Source organism: Erpetoichthys calabaricus, chromosome 3 (assembly GCF_900747795.2).
Source record: "Erpetoichthys calabaricus chromosome 3, fErpCal1.3, whole genome shotgun sequence".
Classification (NCBI taxonomy): Eukaryota; Metazoa; Chordata; class Cladistia; order Polypteriformes; family Polypteridae; genus Erpetoichthys; species Erpetoichthys calabaricus.
Window position 1 is genome coordinate 269,142,805 of NC_041396.2, and position 16,678 is coordinate 269,159,482.

Below are 16,678 nucleotides of genomic sequence, written 5' to 3' on the forward strand. Positions count from 1 at the left end.
AAAAATCAAAGAGGTATGTGTTTTTTTTTGCAGAATGTGAGACAAGCAGGACAGTACTAGAAAGTTCATCACGATGATAAGAATATTTTAAACAATTAATAAGGCAGTCAAGAAAAGGAACAGATTATATTAAAACTGAAATGTTAAAATGACTAACACTTCTAGCCTGAATGTGATCCTTTAATTATTTTGATCAACAGTATTGCACTGTAAATGCTAACTCTTTTCTATAAAAGAAAGAAATACTATGCAAGAGATACTGACAGACTTCCCATTATGTTATGTATCCATCGACTGCATTCATGTCTAAGATGCACTTTGAATGCAAACTTATTATAACTAACAACAAACACGCACAATTAAGTTTATAAAAATGTGAAGGGTGCAACATTTTATTCAAGCTATTCAGAAGAATAACATGGCTGTTCTAATACAACTCACAGTTCAGTGGAAACTTACCGTTTGTACTTGTCCCAAAGAAAGTGGTTCTGCACACGAGCAATACTGAGAATGATGTACTGGGACTCCATCATGGTCTTATGGAAATGTTGATAGACAGTGCGATAGGCAGGATCCTCAACAGCTAGAGATACCTAGTAGAATTATGCAAAAGTACAAATACAAGGATTAAACTATAATTATTAGTTTTCACAAGGAGGTAAACTGTAATTTAAATCAATATTCAAATTTTATAAAAGCAATACTGCAGTCCTATTAAAAGCTAATTAACTCCGATATATTAGTACATTTAGCTAATAGTCTTTCCACACAATAGGACCAGACTCCAAAATTGAGAGTAATATTATTTATGATGACTTGTAGAAAAAAATAAATAAAAATGGCAATTATAGTATGCCAGTCAATAAGAAGATAAAGCAAACTGTAAGACTGGAAGCAAAACTAGATTTTTAAAGCATCGGGGTGTACTGTATGTGTCGTGGGATTCCCAAAAATTAGGTGTAACTCAATTAGCCGCACACTTATTTTCTAAAAATCCTATTCTAATCAATGAGTTTTACTTTAAACAGTGCATTTAATGCCATTTACCAGCAAGTGGTCCTGTAATCTATCAAGATAAAGAGTAGAAAAAGGGGTAATGGCAGCTTGCTTATACTGCTGCCTAGATTACAGTGCATCTCTCTCTTTCATTTAACATTGTTCCTTAGATTTATCCTAATGTGTTTTTTATAAATAGTTAACATAATATTAAAGAATAAATGTTATTAGTTACCTGCTCAAAAATGTTACAATAAAGTAGTATTCATTACTATATATAGTTTTTTGAGCTAATGCTCACTTTAAGCACTGCACGGAGGCACAGTGGTAGGACTGCTGCACTGCAACAAGGAGACTGGGATTTGTGTTCTGGGTGTTTCCTGTATGGAGCAGTTTGCATGTTCTCACTGCCTTCACATGGATTTCTTGCAGGTGCTCCAGTTTCTTTCCACAATGCAAAGACATGCAGGTTAGGTGAACTGGTATTGCTAAATTGGTCATTATGTGTGTGTGTTCATTCTGCAATGGGCTGGCACCTGGTTCATGTGTTGTTCCTGCTCTGGATAAGCGAGTTAGGAAAATGAAAGGATGGATGTTCACTTTTAAAAGACATAATGGTTACATTAGACAAATTAAACTTGGCATGACTGGAAGAGAAGAAACAATTTACAAGTAAAGTTAAGATGCATTTACTAGGAACCGTGATCTCATTAGAAAAATACATGCCCATTAAATTTTTTTAATGGTGGACAGAAGCAAAATAGTAAATTATATTTTTGGCACACAAATGAAGTTAACTCTTCTCATACCTTTGAAAAAATTAATTCCTAATTTGGTTTTTGATTTTTGTCTGATTACCCGATCTCTGTCTGCCTTTCAAAGCCAAAAACATTACACCATTTTGACACATGGAATATTTCCTGCAACTTAAACATTTCATGTATATTCATTTAACTTTATTTCAATCTTGTTTTCATGTTTGATACACAAAAGCTTAAACAATCTCAACAGGTAATGCATGAATAACTAACTGCTACTACTACTGTAATTATCTACCAATTCACAAAGGTAACATGTGTTTTTGAACTGTGGAAATGACTCCACATAAATACAGGAAGCACATGAGAAGCACTTCGACCAGAACTCAAAACTGCTCTCTGGCATTATGAGTATTGATTTAGTGTGTGAGGGAGAAGTTAGATAAATTAGTATGACAAACAGTAATCAAAGTAATCACGAAAAAGTAAATTGAATGGTGGAGAAACAATCACACTACAATCATTACTATGTAAACCCAAAAATAGCATTGCTTTTCTAAAATTCAAACCATGCATATTTCTAATGTACAATAAATCGACACAAGCGATGGCTCTCATCTTGGACGGTGAGTTAATTCAGTGGCCAGGTAGCAAATAAAAGGACACAAAGCCTTTCTGTGGTTCAATTTGAAAATATAAACAAATGAATTAAAAAATCGTATGTTATTAAATGTTTCTCCGCCAGTGCTCAATGCCAACACCACAAGCAGGACGCTCAGATATATTCACAGTAGTGACCCATTTTTGAAAGGTTCAAGATAAATGTTCCTTTCAATTAAAAAAATAAACAAATGGGTGCATTCTAACCACAAATGGTGCATAAATCTGAAAAAAACGGCAACAAAGTTAATGGTCTCAGGCTGTGAAAGATATGCACGCTACCTAGATCACGTATTAAGTTGGTCAAAATAGTAAGTATGTTACTATGGTAAACTGATGAGATTCAAACCATTTACTACCTATGCTTATGAAATCTGTTGTCATACCTATTAAATTCATCTTTTGTGTATCCTTGTCTGAATCCCTTCAAACTACTCAGAAGACATCCAACATATATTGACATCCAAAACGAAAAAAAAGGGCACAGAACACAAGATACCCAATGAATTACATGCACAAGATCACAAAGAAATGTATCACTTATTACATGATTGTGCAACTCCAAAAAGTAGATCAATAAAAACATACATTACATAATAATACAAATGTCTTGTCTTACCCGTACGAAGTCTTGAGTATTATCAAACTGAGTCCAGGTTTCAGGATATGGACTGTTGGGATTAGGAATATGACTAACCGCAGTTGATTTACTTTCATTCCCTGGCAGAGGAGTTCCTGAAAGTGTTCTGTTTAAAGAAAAAGATGAAAGAAAAACAGAGGTAAGCACAGATTTGAACAATGCAGATCACAGTAACAGCAGAGTGCCGTAAAATGGTAATACAGTCATCCCTCACCTATCGCGGGGGTTACGTTCCAGAGCCCCCCGCGATAGGTGAAAATCCACGAAGTAGCGACCTATATTTATTTTATTATTTATACATATTTTAAGGCTTTATAAACCCTTCCCACACTCTTATAAACCTTTCTCACTCTCTTGTTAACCTTTCCCACACTCTTATAAACACTTCCTATGCTCTTAAACACTTTCTACATTCTTAAACACCGCAGACCAACACTGCACACTGCGATCAGACGTCGATGTGTCTGCACTCGCTTTGTGAAGGGGGGCAGCTGAACTCACGCTGAGCAGAAATGGACTTTGTGCTGCTTCTGCCAAAATGCCTGCTTGTCGCTCTGTGCGTTCAGAAGGAGGAGGAGGAGTGGGGTTGTGTGAGGGCTGAACGCACGTTTGCTCAAACCCCCCCTCCCCGGAGGCGCAGTACGCTCCTGCTACTTCGCATTGTCAAGGGGGTGGGGAGCTGAATGAATGCTAAGGAGAAGTGGACTTTGTGCTGGCTTTGTGCTGCTTTTCGCTCTGCGTGTCAATAATTTTAAAGCCTTGTATTTTCCTGTCTCACTGTCTTGTCTTGCGTGAAGTTAAAATGTTTTATAATAGTGAGATGTTACTCATATCCTTAGCCCGACATCCACATATCATATGTATTAACAAAGTGTGTTTTATAAGTTTACATGTGTTTAAAGCATGTGGGATGGGTATTTTAAGGCTTAAACTATAAAAATGTTTATTTATATGGTCTTTCTATATCGCGGATTTTCTCCTGTTGCTGATGGGTCTGGAACATAACTTCCGCGATAGGCGGGCAATCACTTGTATTTAAAAACCCGCGAAGTCGTGAATCCGCGAAAAGTGAACCGCGAAGTAGCGAGGGATTACTGTACTCAAAACTCAGTCCTGGAGCTCCCAGTTTCTTTGTTCTGAAATATTTCAAACTCAGTGCCTTTCCTAGCTGAATTAATTATTTACTGATACAATTTCAATGTTTTACTTTAGCAAGAAGTTTGGAAAGATGTTTTTTTCTTATAGACTCACTCATTAATGTAGTTTTTTTTTTTTTTAATGTGCTCCTTGACTATATCTATAGACAGATACTAACAGATAATAACTATTTCAGTTTCATTTACCAGTGGTGTGCTCATTAATAATGAAAAATGTGAATATCCAAAATAGGCAAACTATTAGCAGCAAGATAAGGTAAAATTTGATACTTCTATGTATGAAATCTTCAAAGACCAAATAATTTCTAATACAATATGAATAAACCTTGTTTGGAATTTCTAGATTGGCATAATACAGGTAAAAAATGGAAAAAGACATTTTTATTCAAGACCTGTGTCTGTAAAAGCAGGAATTGGTAAGAAGAAAAAAAGTAAGTGCACAAAATAAGAAAACAATCAAATACACTTTTGTAAACTTTAATTAATATCTATAGCACTAGTAAAATAATCTTATTTTGATTATTAAGAAAAAAAGTTTGATCACAATCTAAAATACACAACCCTTGCTATATAGTGACCCTGCATTTTGAGCATTAATCTTGCTGTAAAATTTTGCTTTCTGTTCTTTAGTGCTTTTTCTCATAATACTGTACTCATTTTACTTAAACTTTAAAGTTGTTTTTAATTTTCATCAAACAGATTAAATTTGAGCTGTCAACTGTAATCAACAGCTTTAAAATTATGTATGAAGTTTTAAGAAATACGAGGAAAGAGGCATGGTAACTCATGGATTTAATGGTACATACATGGTACATAAATGGATTTAATGCAGTACACTATAGTTACACTATTTTCTTCTCCTGCTATAATTCATCATTAAATATTCTAGCCCGGTAGATTAGATCAGAGTAAATCTTCATGTGTAAAACAAGATGTTTGCTGCCAGCTATACCGCATCCATTGGTTACTTGTGATCTCAGCTGTTTTTCTCATGTGTGAATGTGCAATTTATTAATCAACTTAATTTGAATAAAAAGCCAACAGTGTTTCAACACCTTCACCTTACTCATTATTACTTAAGTTCTTAACCAGCTCAATTAGAATATACATTCAATTGATCCCTTACTAGTACTCATTTTGATTGGTTTAGAAATAACATTTGGCTTCAAGAAACTGCATGAAACAAGCAGCTCTGTGTATCATGAACAGGAACTTTCATGCTAAATGTTCAAAATGGCTTCTCTCAATTTTTAATTGCAGGTACTAACCTAGCAAAATTCAGAATCTCAGAAAATAAAAATATTGTGAAAAAAGTTCAATATTGTAGACCCATGGTATCACACTCCACTCAGCTAATTAACCTCAAACACTGCTAATTAACCTCAAACACCTGCAAAGGTGTCCTGAGCCTTTAAATGGTCTCTCAGTCTGGTTCAGTAGGCCACACAATCATGGGGAAGACTACTGACTCATTGCTAAAGAAGTTGGCTGTTCACAGAGTGAGGTATCCAAATATATTAACAGAAAGTTGAATGGAAGGAAAAAATATGGCAGAAAAAGGTGCACAAGCAACAGGGATAACCACAGCCTTGAGAGGATTGTGAAACACAGCCCACTCAAGAATTTGGGGGAGATTCTCAAGGAGTGGACTGAGGCTGGCGTCAGTGCTTCAAAAGCCACCACACATAGAAGTATCTGGGACATGGGCTACAACTGTCACAGCATTCTTTGTGTCAAGCCACTCCTGAACCAGAGACAATGTCAGAAGTGTCTTTCCTGGGCTAAGGAGAAAATTGACTGGACTGTTGCTCAGTGGTCCAAAGTCCTCTTTTCATATGAAAGTAAATTTTGCATTTCATTTGGAAATCAAGGTCTCAGAGTCTGGAGGAAGAGTGGAGAGACACAGAATCCAAGTTGCTTGAGGTCCAGTGTGAAGTTTCCATAGTAAGTGATGATTTGGGGAGCCATGTCATCTGCTGGTGTTGGTCCACTGTGTTTTATCAAGTCCAAAGTCAACGCAGTTGTCTACCAGGGAATTTTATAGCACTTCATGCTTCCCTCTGCTGACAAGCTTTATGGAGATGCCGATTTCATTTTCCAGCAGGACTTGGCACCTGCCCACACTGCCAAAAGTACCAATACCTGGTTTAATGATCATGGTATCACTGTGCTTGATTGGCCAGCAAACTCGTCTGACCTAAACCACATAGAGAATCTAATGCAGACGAACTGAAGGCCACTATCAAAGCATCCTGGGCTTCCATAACACCTCAGCAGTGCCACAGGCTGATCACCTCCATGCCACGCTGCACTGATGCAATAATTCATACAAAAGGAGCACCGACCAAGTACTGAGGGCATACATGGACATACTTTTCAGCAGCCCAAAATTCTGTATTAAAAATCTTTTTTTTTTTTATTCGTCTTATGTAATATTCTAATTTTCTGAGATACTAAATTTTGAGTTTTCATTAGCCATAATCAGCAACATGAAAAGATATACAGTAATCCCTCGCTATATCGCGCTTCGACTTTCGCGGCTTCACTCTATCGCATTTTATATGTAAGCATATTTAAATATATATCGCAAATTTTTTGCTGGTTCACGGATTTCTGCGGACAATGGGTCTTTTAATTTCTGGTACATGCTTCCTCAGTTGGTTTACCCAGTTGATTTCATACAAGGGACGCTACTGGCAGATGGCTGAGAAGCTACCCAACCAGAGCGCGTATTACGTATTAAACAAAACTCCTCAAATATATTGTGAGCACGGGGGTTGTTTGCACCCCTAGAGGATACGGCCGCTCCTCAATAAACGCTGAAAGATTACCTTCACATTGCTCTCTTTCTTGCTGGGCTTATATATGGCTGATTTGTCAAGCGATATGCTTCCCGCACTGTGCTTCACATACTTAAAAGATCAAACAGCACGTATTGATTTTTGATTGTTTGCTTTCTCGCTCTGACATTCTCTGCTCCTGACGGAGGGTGTGTGAGCAGGGGGGCTGTTCGCACCCCTAGACGATATGGACGCTCGTCTAAAAATGCTGAAAGATTACCATCATGTTGCTCCATTCTTTGCAGCTGCTTTGTCAAGCAACATGCTTCCTGCACGGTGCTTCGCATACTCAAAAGCTCGAAGGGCACGTATTGATTTTTGATTGTTTGTTTTTCTCTGTCTCTCTCTCTCTCTGACATTCTCTGCTCCTGACAGAGGGGGTGTGAGCAGAGGGGCAGTTTGCACACTGGCCTAGAGGATACGGACGCTCCTCTAAAAAATGCTGAAAGACTACCTTCACATTGCTGCCTTCCTTGTCCGGCGGTGCTTCGCATACTTAAAAGCCAAACAGCCCCATTGATTTTTGTTTGCTTTTTTCTCTCTCTCTCTGACATTCTCTGCTCCTGACGCGCACTCCTTTGAAGAGGAAGATATGTTTGCATTCTTTTAATTGTTGAGACGGAACTGTCATCTCCGTCTTGTCATGGAGCACAGTTTAAACTTCTGAAAAAGAAACAAATGTTTGTTTGCAGTGTTTGAATAAAGTTCCTGTCTCTCTACAACCTCTTGTGTTTCTGTGCAAATCTGTGACCCAAGCATGACAATATAAAAATATCCATATAAACATATGGTTTTCACTTCGCGGATTTACACCTTTCGCGGGGGGTTCTGGAACGCAACCCCCGCGATCGAGGAGGGATTACTGTAAACGCTTGAAATATATCACTCTGTGTGTAATAAGTCTATATATGAGTTTCACTTTTTGAATTGAATTACAGGAATAAATTAACTTTTCGATGATATTCTAATTTATTGAGATACAACTGTAAAAAGTCATTTTGTGATCCAGAAGAAAGCCTCTTAACCTACATTAGCTGAAAACAGGCCATATAAAACAATATGTAGTACGGTAACTTTGAAACAAATTGGAATGGTCACTAGCGGAGTGGTCCTAAATAAAATAAAGATTAACCGACTGTTTTAATTGTATTTTTGTGCACTAAAACCTAGAGTACCATGAACCTGATGGTATTCTTCTAGGTTATTTTGGTTTTAGGCTTAGCTGAGCCATATAAAGTACATGTTAACACACTATTTTTACTTCTCATTTAAAATACCACTAAATGCATATATCCTACGCTATGTTAAATCACAATTATAGAAAATAAAGAGTTTAACTAAATGTAACAACCACCTTGTGCAAACCAAAGCTGATGATAATCAATCTAGCAGTTTATTTTAATACAATGTTAACATGGGCAAGTTTTTTAAATTCCATTTTGGGGTTAATTAATATCATTCGATGTTTATGGAAGTAGGTGGCTAACTGTACAGTCTCTTAAGTCTGCATGCCAACAAAGACAAAAAATGAGATTGTCCCAAATGACCTCATTCAAAAAATAATACTTGTACATTATTTTATATCACCCTCAAAATATACTTCATTAACAACATTGTTTATTTCTATAGCACATTTTCATACAACGAATGTGGCTCAAATTACTTTACAAGATGTCTAAGAGAAAGGTACAAGAAAAGAAAAAGAACATAAGATTAGGTAAGAATATTAATAAATAAGTAACAAAGAAAAAAAAATCAATACAATCTTATAAAGCATAGATCTATAATTAGAAGAAGGGTCATTGTGTACAATATCATATTACAAGTCTCTATAGTTGAGTATGATGATATGGTGAGATGTCCGGGGGAACAGAAAAAAAAACAAAAAACTTCCAGTTAAGCTGGAAAAAAAATCTGCAGGGGTTCCAAGGCCAAAACACAACCCCACTGGGCATTTTACCTAACATAAATTTGCCTAAATCATTCCTCATTGTTTCCTGATTTCGTCTGACAGGATTTGAAGTAGTGGGTCTTGTGGACAGGGGTACTCACCTTCATTTGAGTATCACAGATGGTTTTGGTCAGGTAGTGATGGCCCAAATAATAAACATACATTTTCCAGGTAAACTATTGACTTATCAAACATTTTGTTCCTCTTTTCATTGCATTTTTTCAGTTTCATTAGTCACTTCCCATGTTATTCTAAGAACACGTCAACTAACTTAATAGCCCTTCACCGCAGCTGATAGAATTTGATCAAGGCAGGATTGTGGTGGCGGTGTATTTTTGTGGCACACACAAGATCTCTTGACACAAGAACAATGTTTGAATAGCAAAGTATATCTAAACCTTCTTGGCAGTGAACTCATCTCAAGTCTGAAATCTTAGGCCTATCCAGTCCTTGTATACAAATCATTCAAGAATCTGTGGAATGAAAAAGCCATTTGGAGTAAAGATCCACAAGTAGTTAATTTCCAAAAGAAAAAAAAAATGGTGGGAGATAAAATCAAACTGGGTCAGCATTACCACACCACAGTTTTAATGTCATTTTGAGTTTATAATTTTCATACAGGTTTGACAGTAATTATCAGGGCATTTTATAAAATTATTTGTCCTCTCTCTTAAAAGAAAAAAGATAAACTGACTTTATTTTAATGATGATAATTTTCATTTTTTTAATCCTACCTTTAATATTAGTTACCATCTAGTGGATTTAATGAGAGTGATTACAGTACATAGAGTACCATCACCAAAGGGGAGCTCCTTAGGAGGATTAACAATTGTAATTTTCTGGAATATGCAGGATTGGATAGCATTGTGAAGAATAACTTCCTGTTACTCCGACACTGACTATGTGAAAAATCACACCTAGATGCACATCTGCCATGGAAAAGTTGACTGCCTGTCTCAGTGCCTGAACACCTGGAAATTTCTTTCAAATCAACATAAAACAAAACAATTACTTTTAGTGGGATCACTCGGAAAGCTCAAGAAACTTGAGTTCTTCTAGCAAAACTTCAGTTCCTGTAAAATGACCCCGTCTTCCTTTATGATCAACCTTAAAGACACACTTAACAGTAGCCTGTGTTGAATTCCACATTCCTGCTGCAGAAAATCTGATTTATTTTATTGATGTCCCCTCCTTGCAAATTCAAACACACCCTGATTTTCACTGTGGCTAAAATGCACACTAATTGTTGAACTGCTAACTGTAAATATTTTGCCATGCATTAACAATTTTCTGTTTTTTATGACTTTATCTCACTTTTCCACAAGTATGTTATTTTTTATAATTTTACTGTTTTGTATTTATTTGCCTTTACATATTTTTAAAGGACTAATTAGTAAGTATATTTTGTACTATTTGTATGCTTTTTCATCTGTACATTGCTTTGTAAATGTGTGGACTGTTAATGGCACTAAATAAAAGAGTTCAAATACAAGACAGTTAGGACCAAATCTTAGATAAACTCAAAAAAGGGCACAAAATTGAATTTCATTATGGAATTATAAAACCAATCAAAATTGTGCCAACAGTTATACTTGAGCATTAATACAAGGAGGAACACCGGAAAATTAGTACAACTGGCGTTAATGAGTTTTGTGCAAACAATATGGTTATGCTTTGCCAGGGTTAAGCACGAATGTCTCTCAGTTTACAGCTTACTTAAAAAAGTTCGCTGTTATTTAAACATTAGTTTTGTTTGTGCTGAAGAACTTTAACTAACAATACGATGCAAAAAAATGAACAAAAACATGTAGTTATAAAAGTAATTCTTGTTTGTATCTATATTATACATGGAATGCTCTGATTTTAGATTTCTTTAGAAAAATAATTAGCTTGGCAAGATGTTTATATCTGGTTCCCCAGCTATAGTTGGTTTGTGATTTGTACTCGCTAAGATGATGATCAGCTTCAAAGGATGGATGTTACTGTTGGATCTTTGAAATATAGGCATACACCCTTAAGGCCCAATGTATTTGGATTTTCTTTGTGAAACTGAAGAGACACTAAATAAAATTATCATGCGCATTACTTCATCTAGGAAATTTGCTTAGTATTTAGCTTTAGTAGTCTGCTGTTCTAAAGAGGTAAACAGATATTCAAATTGAGTAAATGTTTTATCAATTAAAATGCATGTTGCCACAATATGTACAGGCTGTGTGCTTCATGTTTATTTTGCACTTTCCTATTCAAAATGGCTTTCCATATAAAGTTTAATTCAAGAATACAGTGGTAAAATTTTGGTAAATCAGTGACAGTAATGATGAGCACTTTTCATGGCAAGACTTCATTCAAGTTGGGTTACATACTGCCATTATTCTAGATGAGATTCATACTTGGTGATGTATCATTTACCAAGTCACTTTTAAAATTGAGCTAGCGTGCTCAGCTGGTCTTCTTTTAAAACGGCTCAATCTTATCATTTTGATGCTTTTTTGTTTGAAAATGACATGTATAAGCTATACACTGTGTATGTAGTCTTAAGACACAAATGAATGCTTGACAACTTTCTTAGGTTGAAAAATGACTGCAATCTGCAAGTTTTTTTGTTTTCCAGGTTCTATAGGGTTCAATTGTCAGGAGTTGCTCTGCATTTTTTAAAATTTATAAAATACACTTAACTTTAGAACATTTGGCATGGTAAACGTGTATACCATGTTTGTGAAGAAATACCTTTGACTTAAAAAACACGTAAAGCATCTTTGAAGGAAGATGCTTGATATGCAGGACTGTGCATTGCTTATCCTCAAAAAGATACCCTTTTCACATTAATCACTGCAAGCATCACAATTCAGCAGCATATTATGCCCTTTTGAAAGCAAAAACAGTCACATTACAGATTGTTAAACTATATATAAAAAGAAACATCTTTATCCCCTAAGGCTACTTAAAAATCTTCTTTTTTTGAAGGTCTACATGTTTAAATTATTAAATACCAGTAAACCCCTGATTCTCTAAAGAATCGCAAATGCAAGAATGGCAATCAGTTTCTATTCCCTCCGATCTGTGGAGGAATGAAAAATGATGGAGGGTGGGAGCGTCCTGGTAAAGTTTTCATTTAATTAAATAGACATATTTGTACTAAAGTGGTTTCTTTTTGGACCTGTGACTCATCTGGTTCTGGTGTTTCACAAGCGCGCTGTAGGCGCCTTCGTTTATTGTTTTTATCCATGCTGTCTCGCTTTTGGCAGCGGTGGTAGTGTGTACGACTTGCCTGTTGCCTCTGGCATCTGTGCATATATACTGTACAACCTGGCGTGCCCGCTTTACCTCAGGTTTAGTATACAGGTCGTAGCCATACGGGCTCGTTTTTGTATTACTAATTGTTGAGCTCTTTCTTTTTGGAGCCGTGACTCCTTTACCTCTGCTGTTTCAGAAGCGCATTGTGGGTGCCTTCGTTCATTGTGTTTATCCATACGGGCTCGTTTTTGTATTTCCGTTAGTTGAGCTCTTTCATTGTGGAGCCGTGACTTCTTTGCTTCTGGTGTTTCTGAAGCGCGTTGTAGGAGCATCCGTTTATTGTTTTTATCCATGCGGTCTCATCTTTGTTGTTCTGTGGCTGTGTCGTTAGGTAGAAGTCATTTACTGTTAGGAATCATAATTCAACTTACTTTTAATACCGTATTACCGTTATGTGATTCAAATATGCCACACTGACTGCTGGCACAGTGGATTAGAGCAAGTTTAGTTTACAGGTTGTGTTGTTTGGGCGCCACCTACTGACTCTGGGAAGCCGCTGGGTTTGACTCTGGGGCGCCTCGGTGCGTCCTGCATCCGTGCATATAATTATACAACTGTCGTTTAGTAATATAGATTATAATTATTATATGAAAAGAGATCACAAAGTTTCTTTTAACAGCACTACCGATACTTATGTGCTGTGAAAAGCATGATATTTTCATTATTTCTGCTTTATAGATCTGTAAATGAGAATTAGAAGAAACTAGGAAATGATACCAATCAAAGAAAATGTTTGATACATCACAAACAAGTCTACAACTCAATACAAAAGAAAAACAGGCCTACCTGAGGTATGGCATAAGTACCACACGAGCCTTAAAGACTGGACGTAATCGGATTGCACGTTTCTTCCCTGTAGCTACATTCTGCTGAAAGCCTCCAGAGAAGGAGATGAGGTAGTTGTGTAGCACTGTTGACACTTGGGCCTCTAGCTGGCCCTTATTTAAGGCATCCACAATTGCAGTTAAAAATTGCTGTGAGATAAGGAGATTTATGGTACGTTAGCCATTTGCACATTTTCCAAACTGAACAAGAGTCACTTTGTAAAAGCAAATGTCATGACTTTGAAATCTCATACCTGGTTGTACTCCTTCCAACAACCCTCATCTCTCCAGTAGTACTTGTACTGGAAATGAATGGTGTTAAAAGGATCAGAGGAAGTACTGAGTCTTCTAGCAGCATCAAAAGGCACATGCACACCTGGCCAATGAGTTATGGACATGTCAGCAAAATTCAGTGTGCAGCAAGTACCTCTGTAAAACAGAATACAACAGTTTAAAGTAATTACAACAGACCAATTTTGGTAGTAATTCAGTGGGGTTTTTTTGACAGTACTTAAAAGGTCCTAAAAATAAATATATGCGATTTCCTTCTAATCATGATCAGCAACACAACCTACAACCCCCCAAAACAAACCCAACAAACTAATAGTTAAAGATTCAGTTTCACTGTTTCTGAAACCAGAACCACATCCTGGTTTACAAGCAATGTTCTTATACACCCAGAGACAAAAATATAAATGATGTAACTCTACAAGCTTATTTCCTGGCATCATGCACTGAAATAGTTACACAAGGCTTCTTTAAGTGCTGGGAAAGCAAAGAAGAAATGTTCAAAAATTTCTTCTGTACATAGTTTCAGGCAGCTTCCCTGTTTAAACAAATAGCTATGGCAGAAGCTCTTATTTTTAGGGCCATGTAGTACCTTAAGCAAAAGAAACTAACTGAAGGTCATTAAATATGAACCACAGGCACACATATGGTCTCTCACTCTCTCTCTAATCCTGCACTGAAGTCAGCAGAAAAACTGCAAATTCATTTCAAGTCTGCAAAAAAGCCTAGTAAGACTTATTGTGGGCCAAAGGACCAAATATAACATTTTAAATAAAAATGACATTTTGATTCTAAAAATAAGTTGCTGTCTGCGGTGGGCTGGCACCCTGCCCGGAATTGGTTCCTGCCTTGTGCCCTGTGTTGGCTGGGATTGGCTCCAGCAGACCCCCCCGTGACCCTGTGTTCGGATTCAGCGGGTTGGAAAATGGATGGATGGAATAAGTTGCTGTGACAACTAATGTTGAAAATGTTGCTAAAGTAAATGATCAACTTTAAGACTGCATTCTTGAGCCTTCAATCCTAAGCATATTAAATACAACAGAATTTATTTTTGTATAGCCCAAAATCACACAAGTAGTGCCGCAATGAGCTCTAACAGGCCTTGCCTCTTCACAGCCCCCCAGCCTTGACTCTCTAAGAAGACAATGAAAAAAACCCAAGTAGGGAAAAAAATGGAAGAAACCTTGGGAAAGGCAGTTCAAAGAAAGACCCCCTTTCCAGGTAGGTTGGGGGTGCAGTGGGTGTCAAAAAGAAGGGGGACAATACAATATACAGAACAATACACAAGTAATCCTCAATACAGTATAACAGTAAAATAAAATATTACAAGTACAAAGCAGAATTTAACAGTAGATGATATCACATAATATGATTTTAATATGAGCCATCAAGATGCCTCCCTCAATTAGCGCTGGGCCAGCCAATCAGATGAAAGAACCACTCTACCTGATGATTCCTGTGATCCTCAGGCAGCACTGAACAGTAACCTGAATACCATTACATTTAGAATATTAGCTGATACATTTTTACATTTGTTATGATGTAAGTAGCACCCTGTTGGTTAGGTAGAGCTTGGATATTTGTGGTTAGATCAGGCAAAGTCTCTTAGGTAGGTACAGGTTTGACTGTGTGAAAACCAGAAATGTTACTGCATTTTAAATACCTCAGGGTAAACAGTTACTGTAGTTTCAGATACCTTTTTTTTTTTTTTTTTTTTTTTTTTTTTAAATGTGTATGTATGTGAATTTAAAAAATACATAGAAATCTGTTCCTATATAGCTGCTGAGCATACTATTAAAATGAACTTTATATAATATATAGTAGGGACACAAAATTCACTTTAAATTCCACACATCAGTTTAAACATGCCCATCACCTTTTTGAAATATTTTCATACATGTATGTATTAGTTACAATTCTATAATTATTTATAAATTATAAATATAATTATTTTATATTATTGGATTTATTTCTTTATGCCTTTTTAATATATAACATTTATCCATTCTTTCATTTCACATAAAGAAAATGCTCAAATTCTAAATCATAATATATGGTTTATTCTAGCCTTGTCTCCTATGTTACCTAGGAAAGGCCAACAGCCCCATGACTCTGGTCTGGATTAAGGGAATAGAAAATAACATGACATGACAATATGTAAATCTGAGCTGGATCGGATGCCTTGGGTGAGATAGTATTTTAATCTGCAAACTTTAACTGATGTTAGTTGCTTCACAAATAACATACATCTTGAAGAAAAGTAAATGCATAGTTAATTATAAAGTTGGATAATTCAGTGTAATAATACACACAAAAGACAAATAGCAATACAATTAAAAATAATTCAATTAATGTTATTTTGAATTTACTTTTACGACCACACAGCCATGAACTGGACTAAGCTTGTTTTAAAACAGAAGTATTAAAGACTGTATTGTAAGTCAGAAAAAAACCCAAAAACTCTTGCCCAGACGCTGTTTGTGAGGAGTTTGCACATTCTCCTTGCGTCTGTGTGGTTTTTCATGGAATACTTTGATGTTTTCCCTACCCCTCAAAAATGACTTTGTTAGGTCAACTGGCAAGTCTAAGTTGGTTCCCTGTGTATTAGTGTATCCTGAGATGGACTGTGGTGCTGTCCAATATTAATGTCTAATTTCTGTCCAATGCTCCCAGGAGAGGTACTGGCTATGAACAAATCAAACATGTTGGAAAAATAAATGTTTGGGGTATTACAAATTTTGTGCATATATAGATTAGTCAATCAGGTAACATAAGATTCTCCCCCTCAACCATGTATGCTTTTCAAATCACTAACCATTGCACAACATTGCGAAGCAGTGGCTTGGATTAGAGCATAGACCTTTTTTTAATCTTGGTTCTCCATGAAAATATGATATGCATTTTTTTTTCAGTCATCATTACCAAATCCATGGGGTAAGTAACATATTAAAAAAAATATTATTTTTGGGTGGAGTATTCCTTGAAATAGGTTGTTTCCTAAATTTCATGTGAGGTGTTTACATTCATACCAACTGTTATCTGTTATAAAAATTTCTGCTATTATTTTACTTTGTATACCACACTATAATAAGCCTTTGGGTTTATTCAAGGTTCAAAATGTTACTTTTTACATTTACTTATTTAGCTAACACCTTTATCCAAGGTGACTTACAACATTTATTATACAATTGGTTACATTTCTTTTGGTTTTCCAGTTGCAGCACAGGCAGGTCAAGTGACTTGCTCGGGTCACAGTGTCAGTAGCGAGAT

At 36.1% G+C, this 16,678-nt stretch overlaps 1 protein-coding gene across 1 annotated transcript in view; it reads right to left on the minus strand.

Annotated features, from left to right (window-relative positions):
- LOC114648920 (protein mono-ADP-ribosyltransferase TIPARP-like) overlaps positions 1-16,678 on the minus strand; it is a 51,313-nt gene that overhangs the window by 8,849 nt on the left and 25,786 nt on the right. The window contains exons 3-6 of the mRNA XM_028798264.2: positions 13,375-13,549; positions 13,083-13,270; positions 3,034-3,160; positions 460-593 (exon numbers count right to left, since the gene is read on the minus strand). Of these exons, the coding sequence (XP_028654097.1) occupies positions 460-593; positions 3,034-3,160; positions 13,083-13,270; positions 13,375-13,549 (624 nt within the window). The remainder of the gene's footprint in view (positions 1-459; positions 594-3,033; positions 3,161-13,082; positions 13,271-13,374; positions 13,550-16,678) is intronic.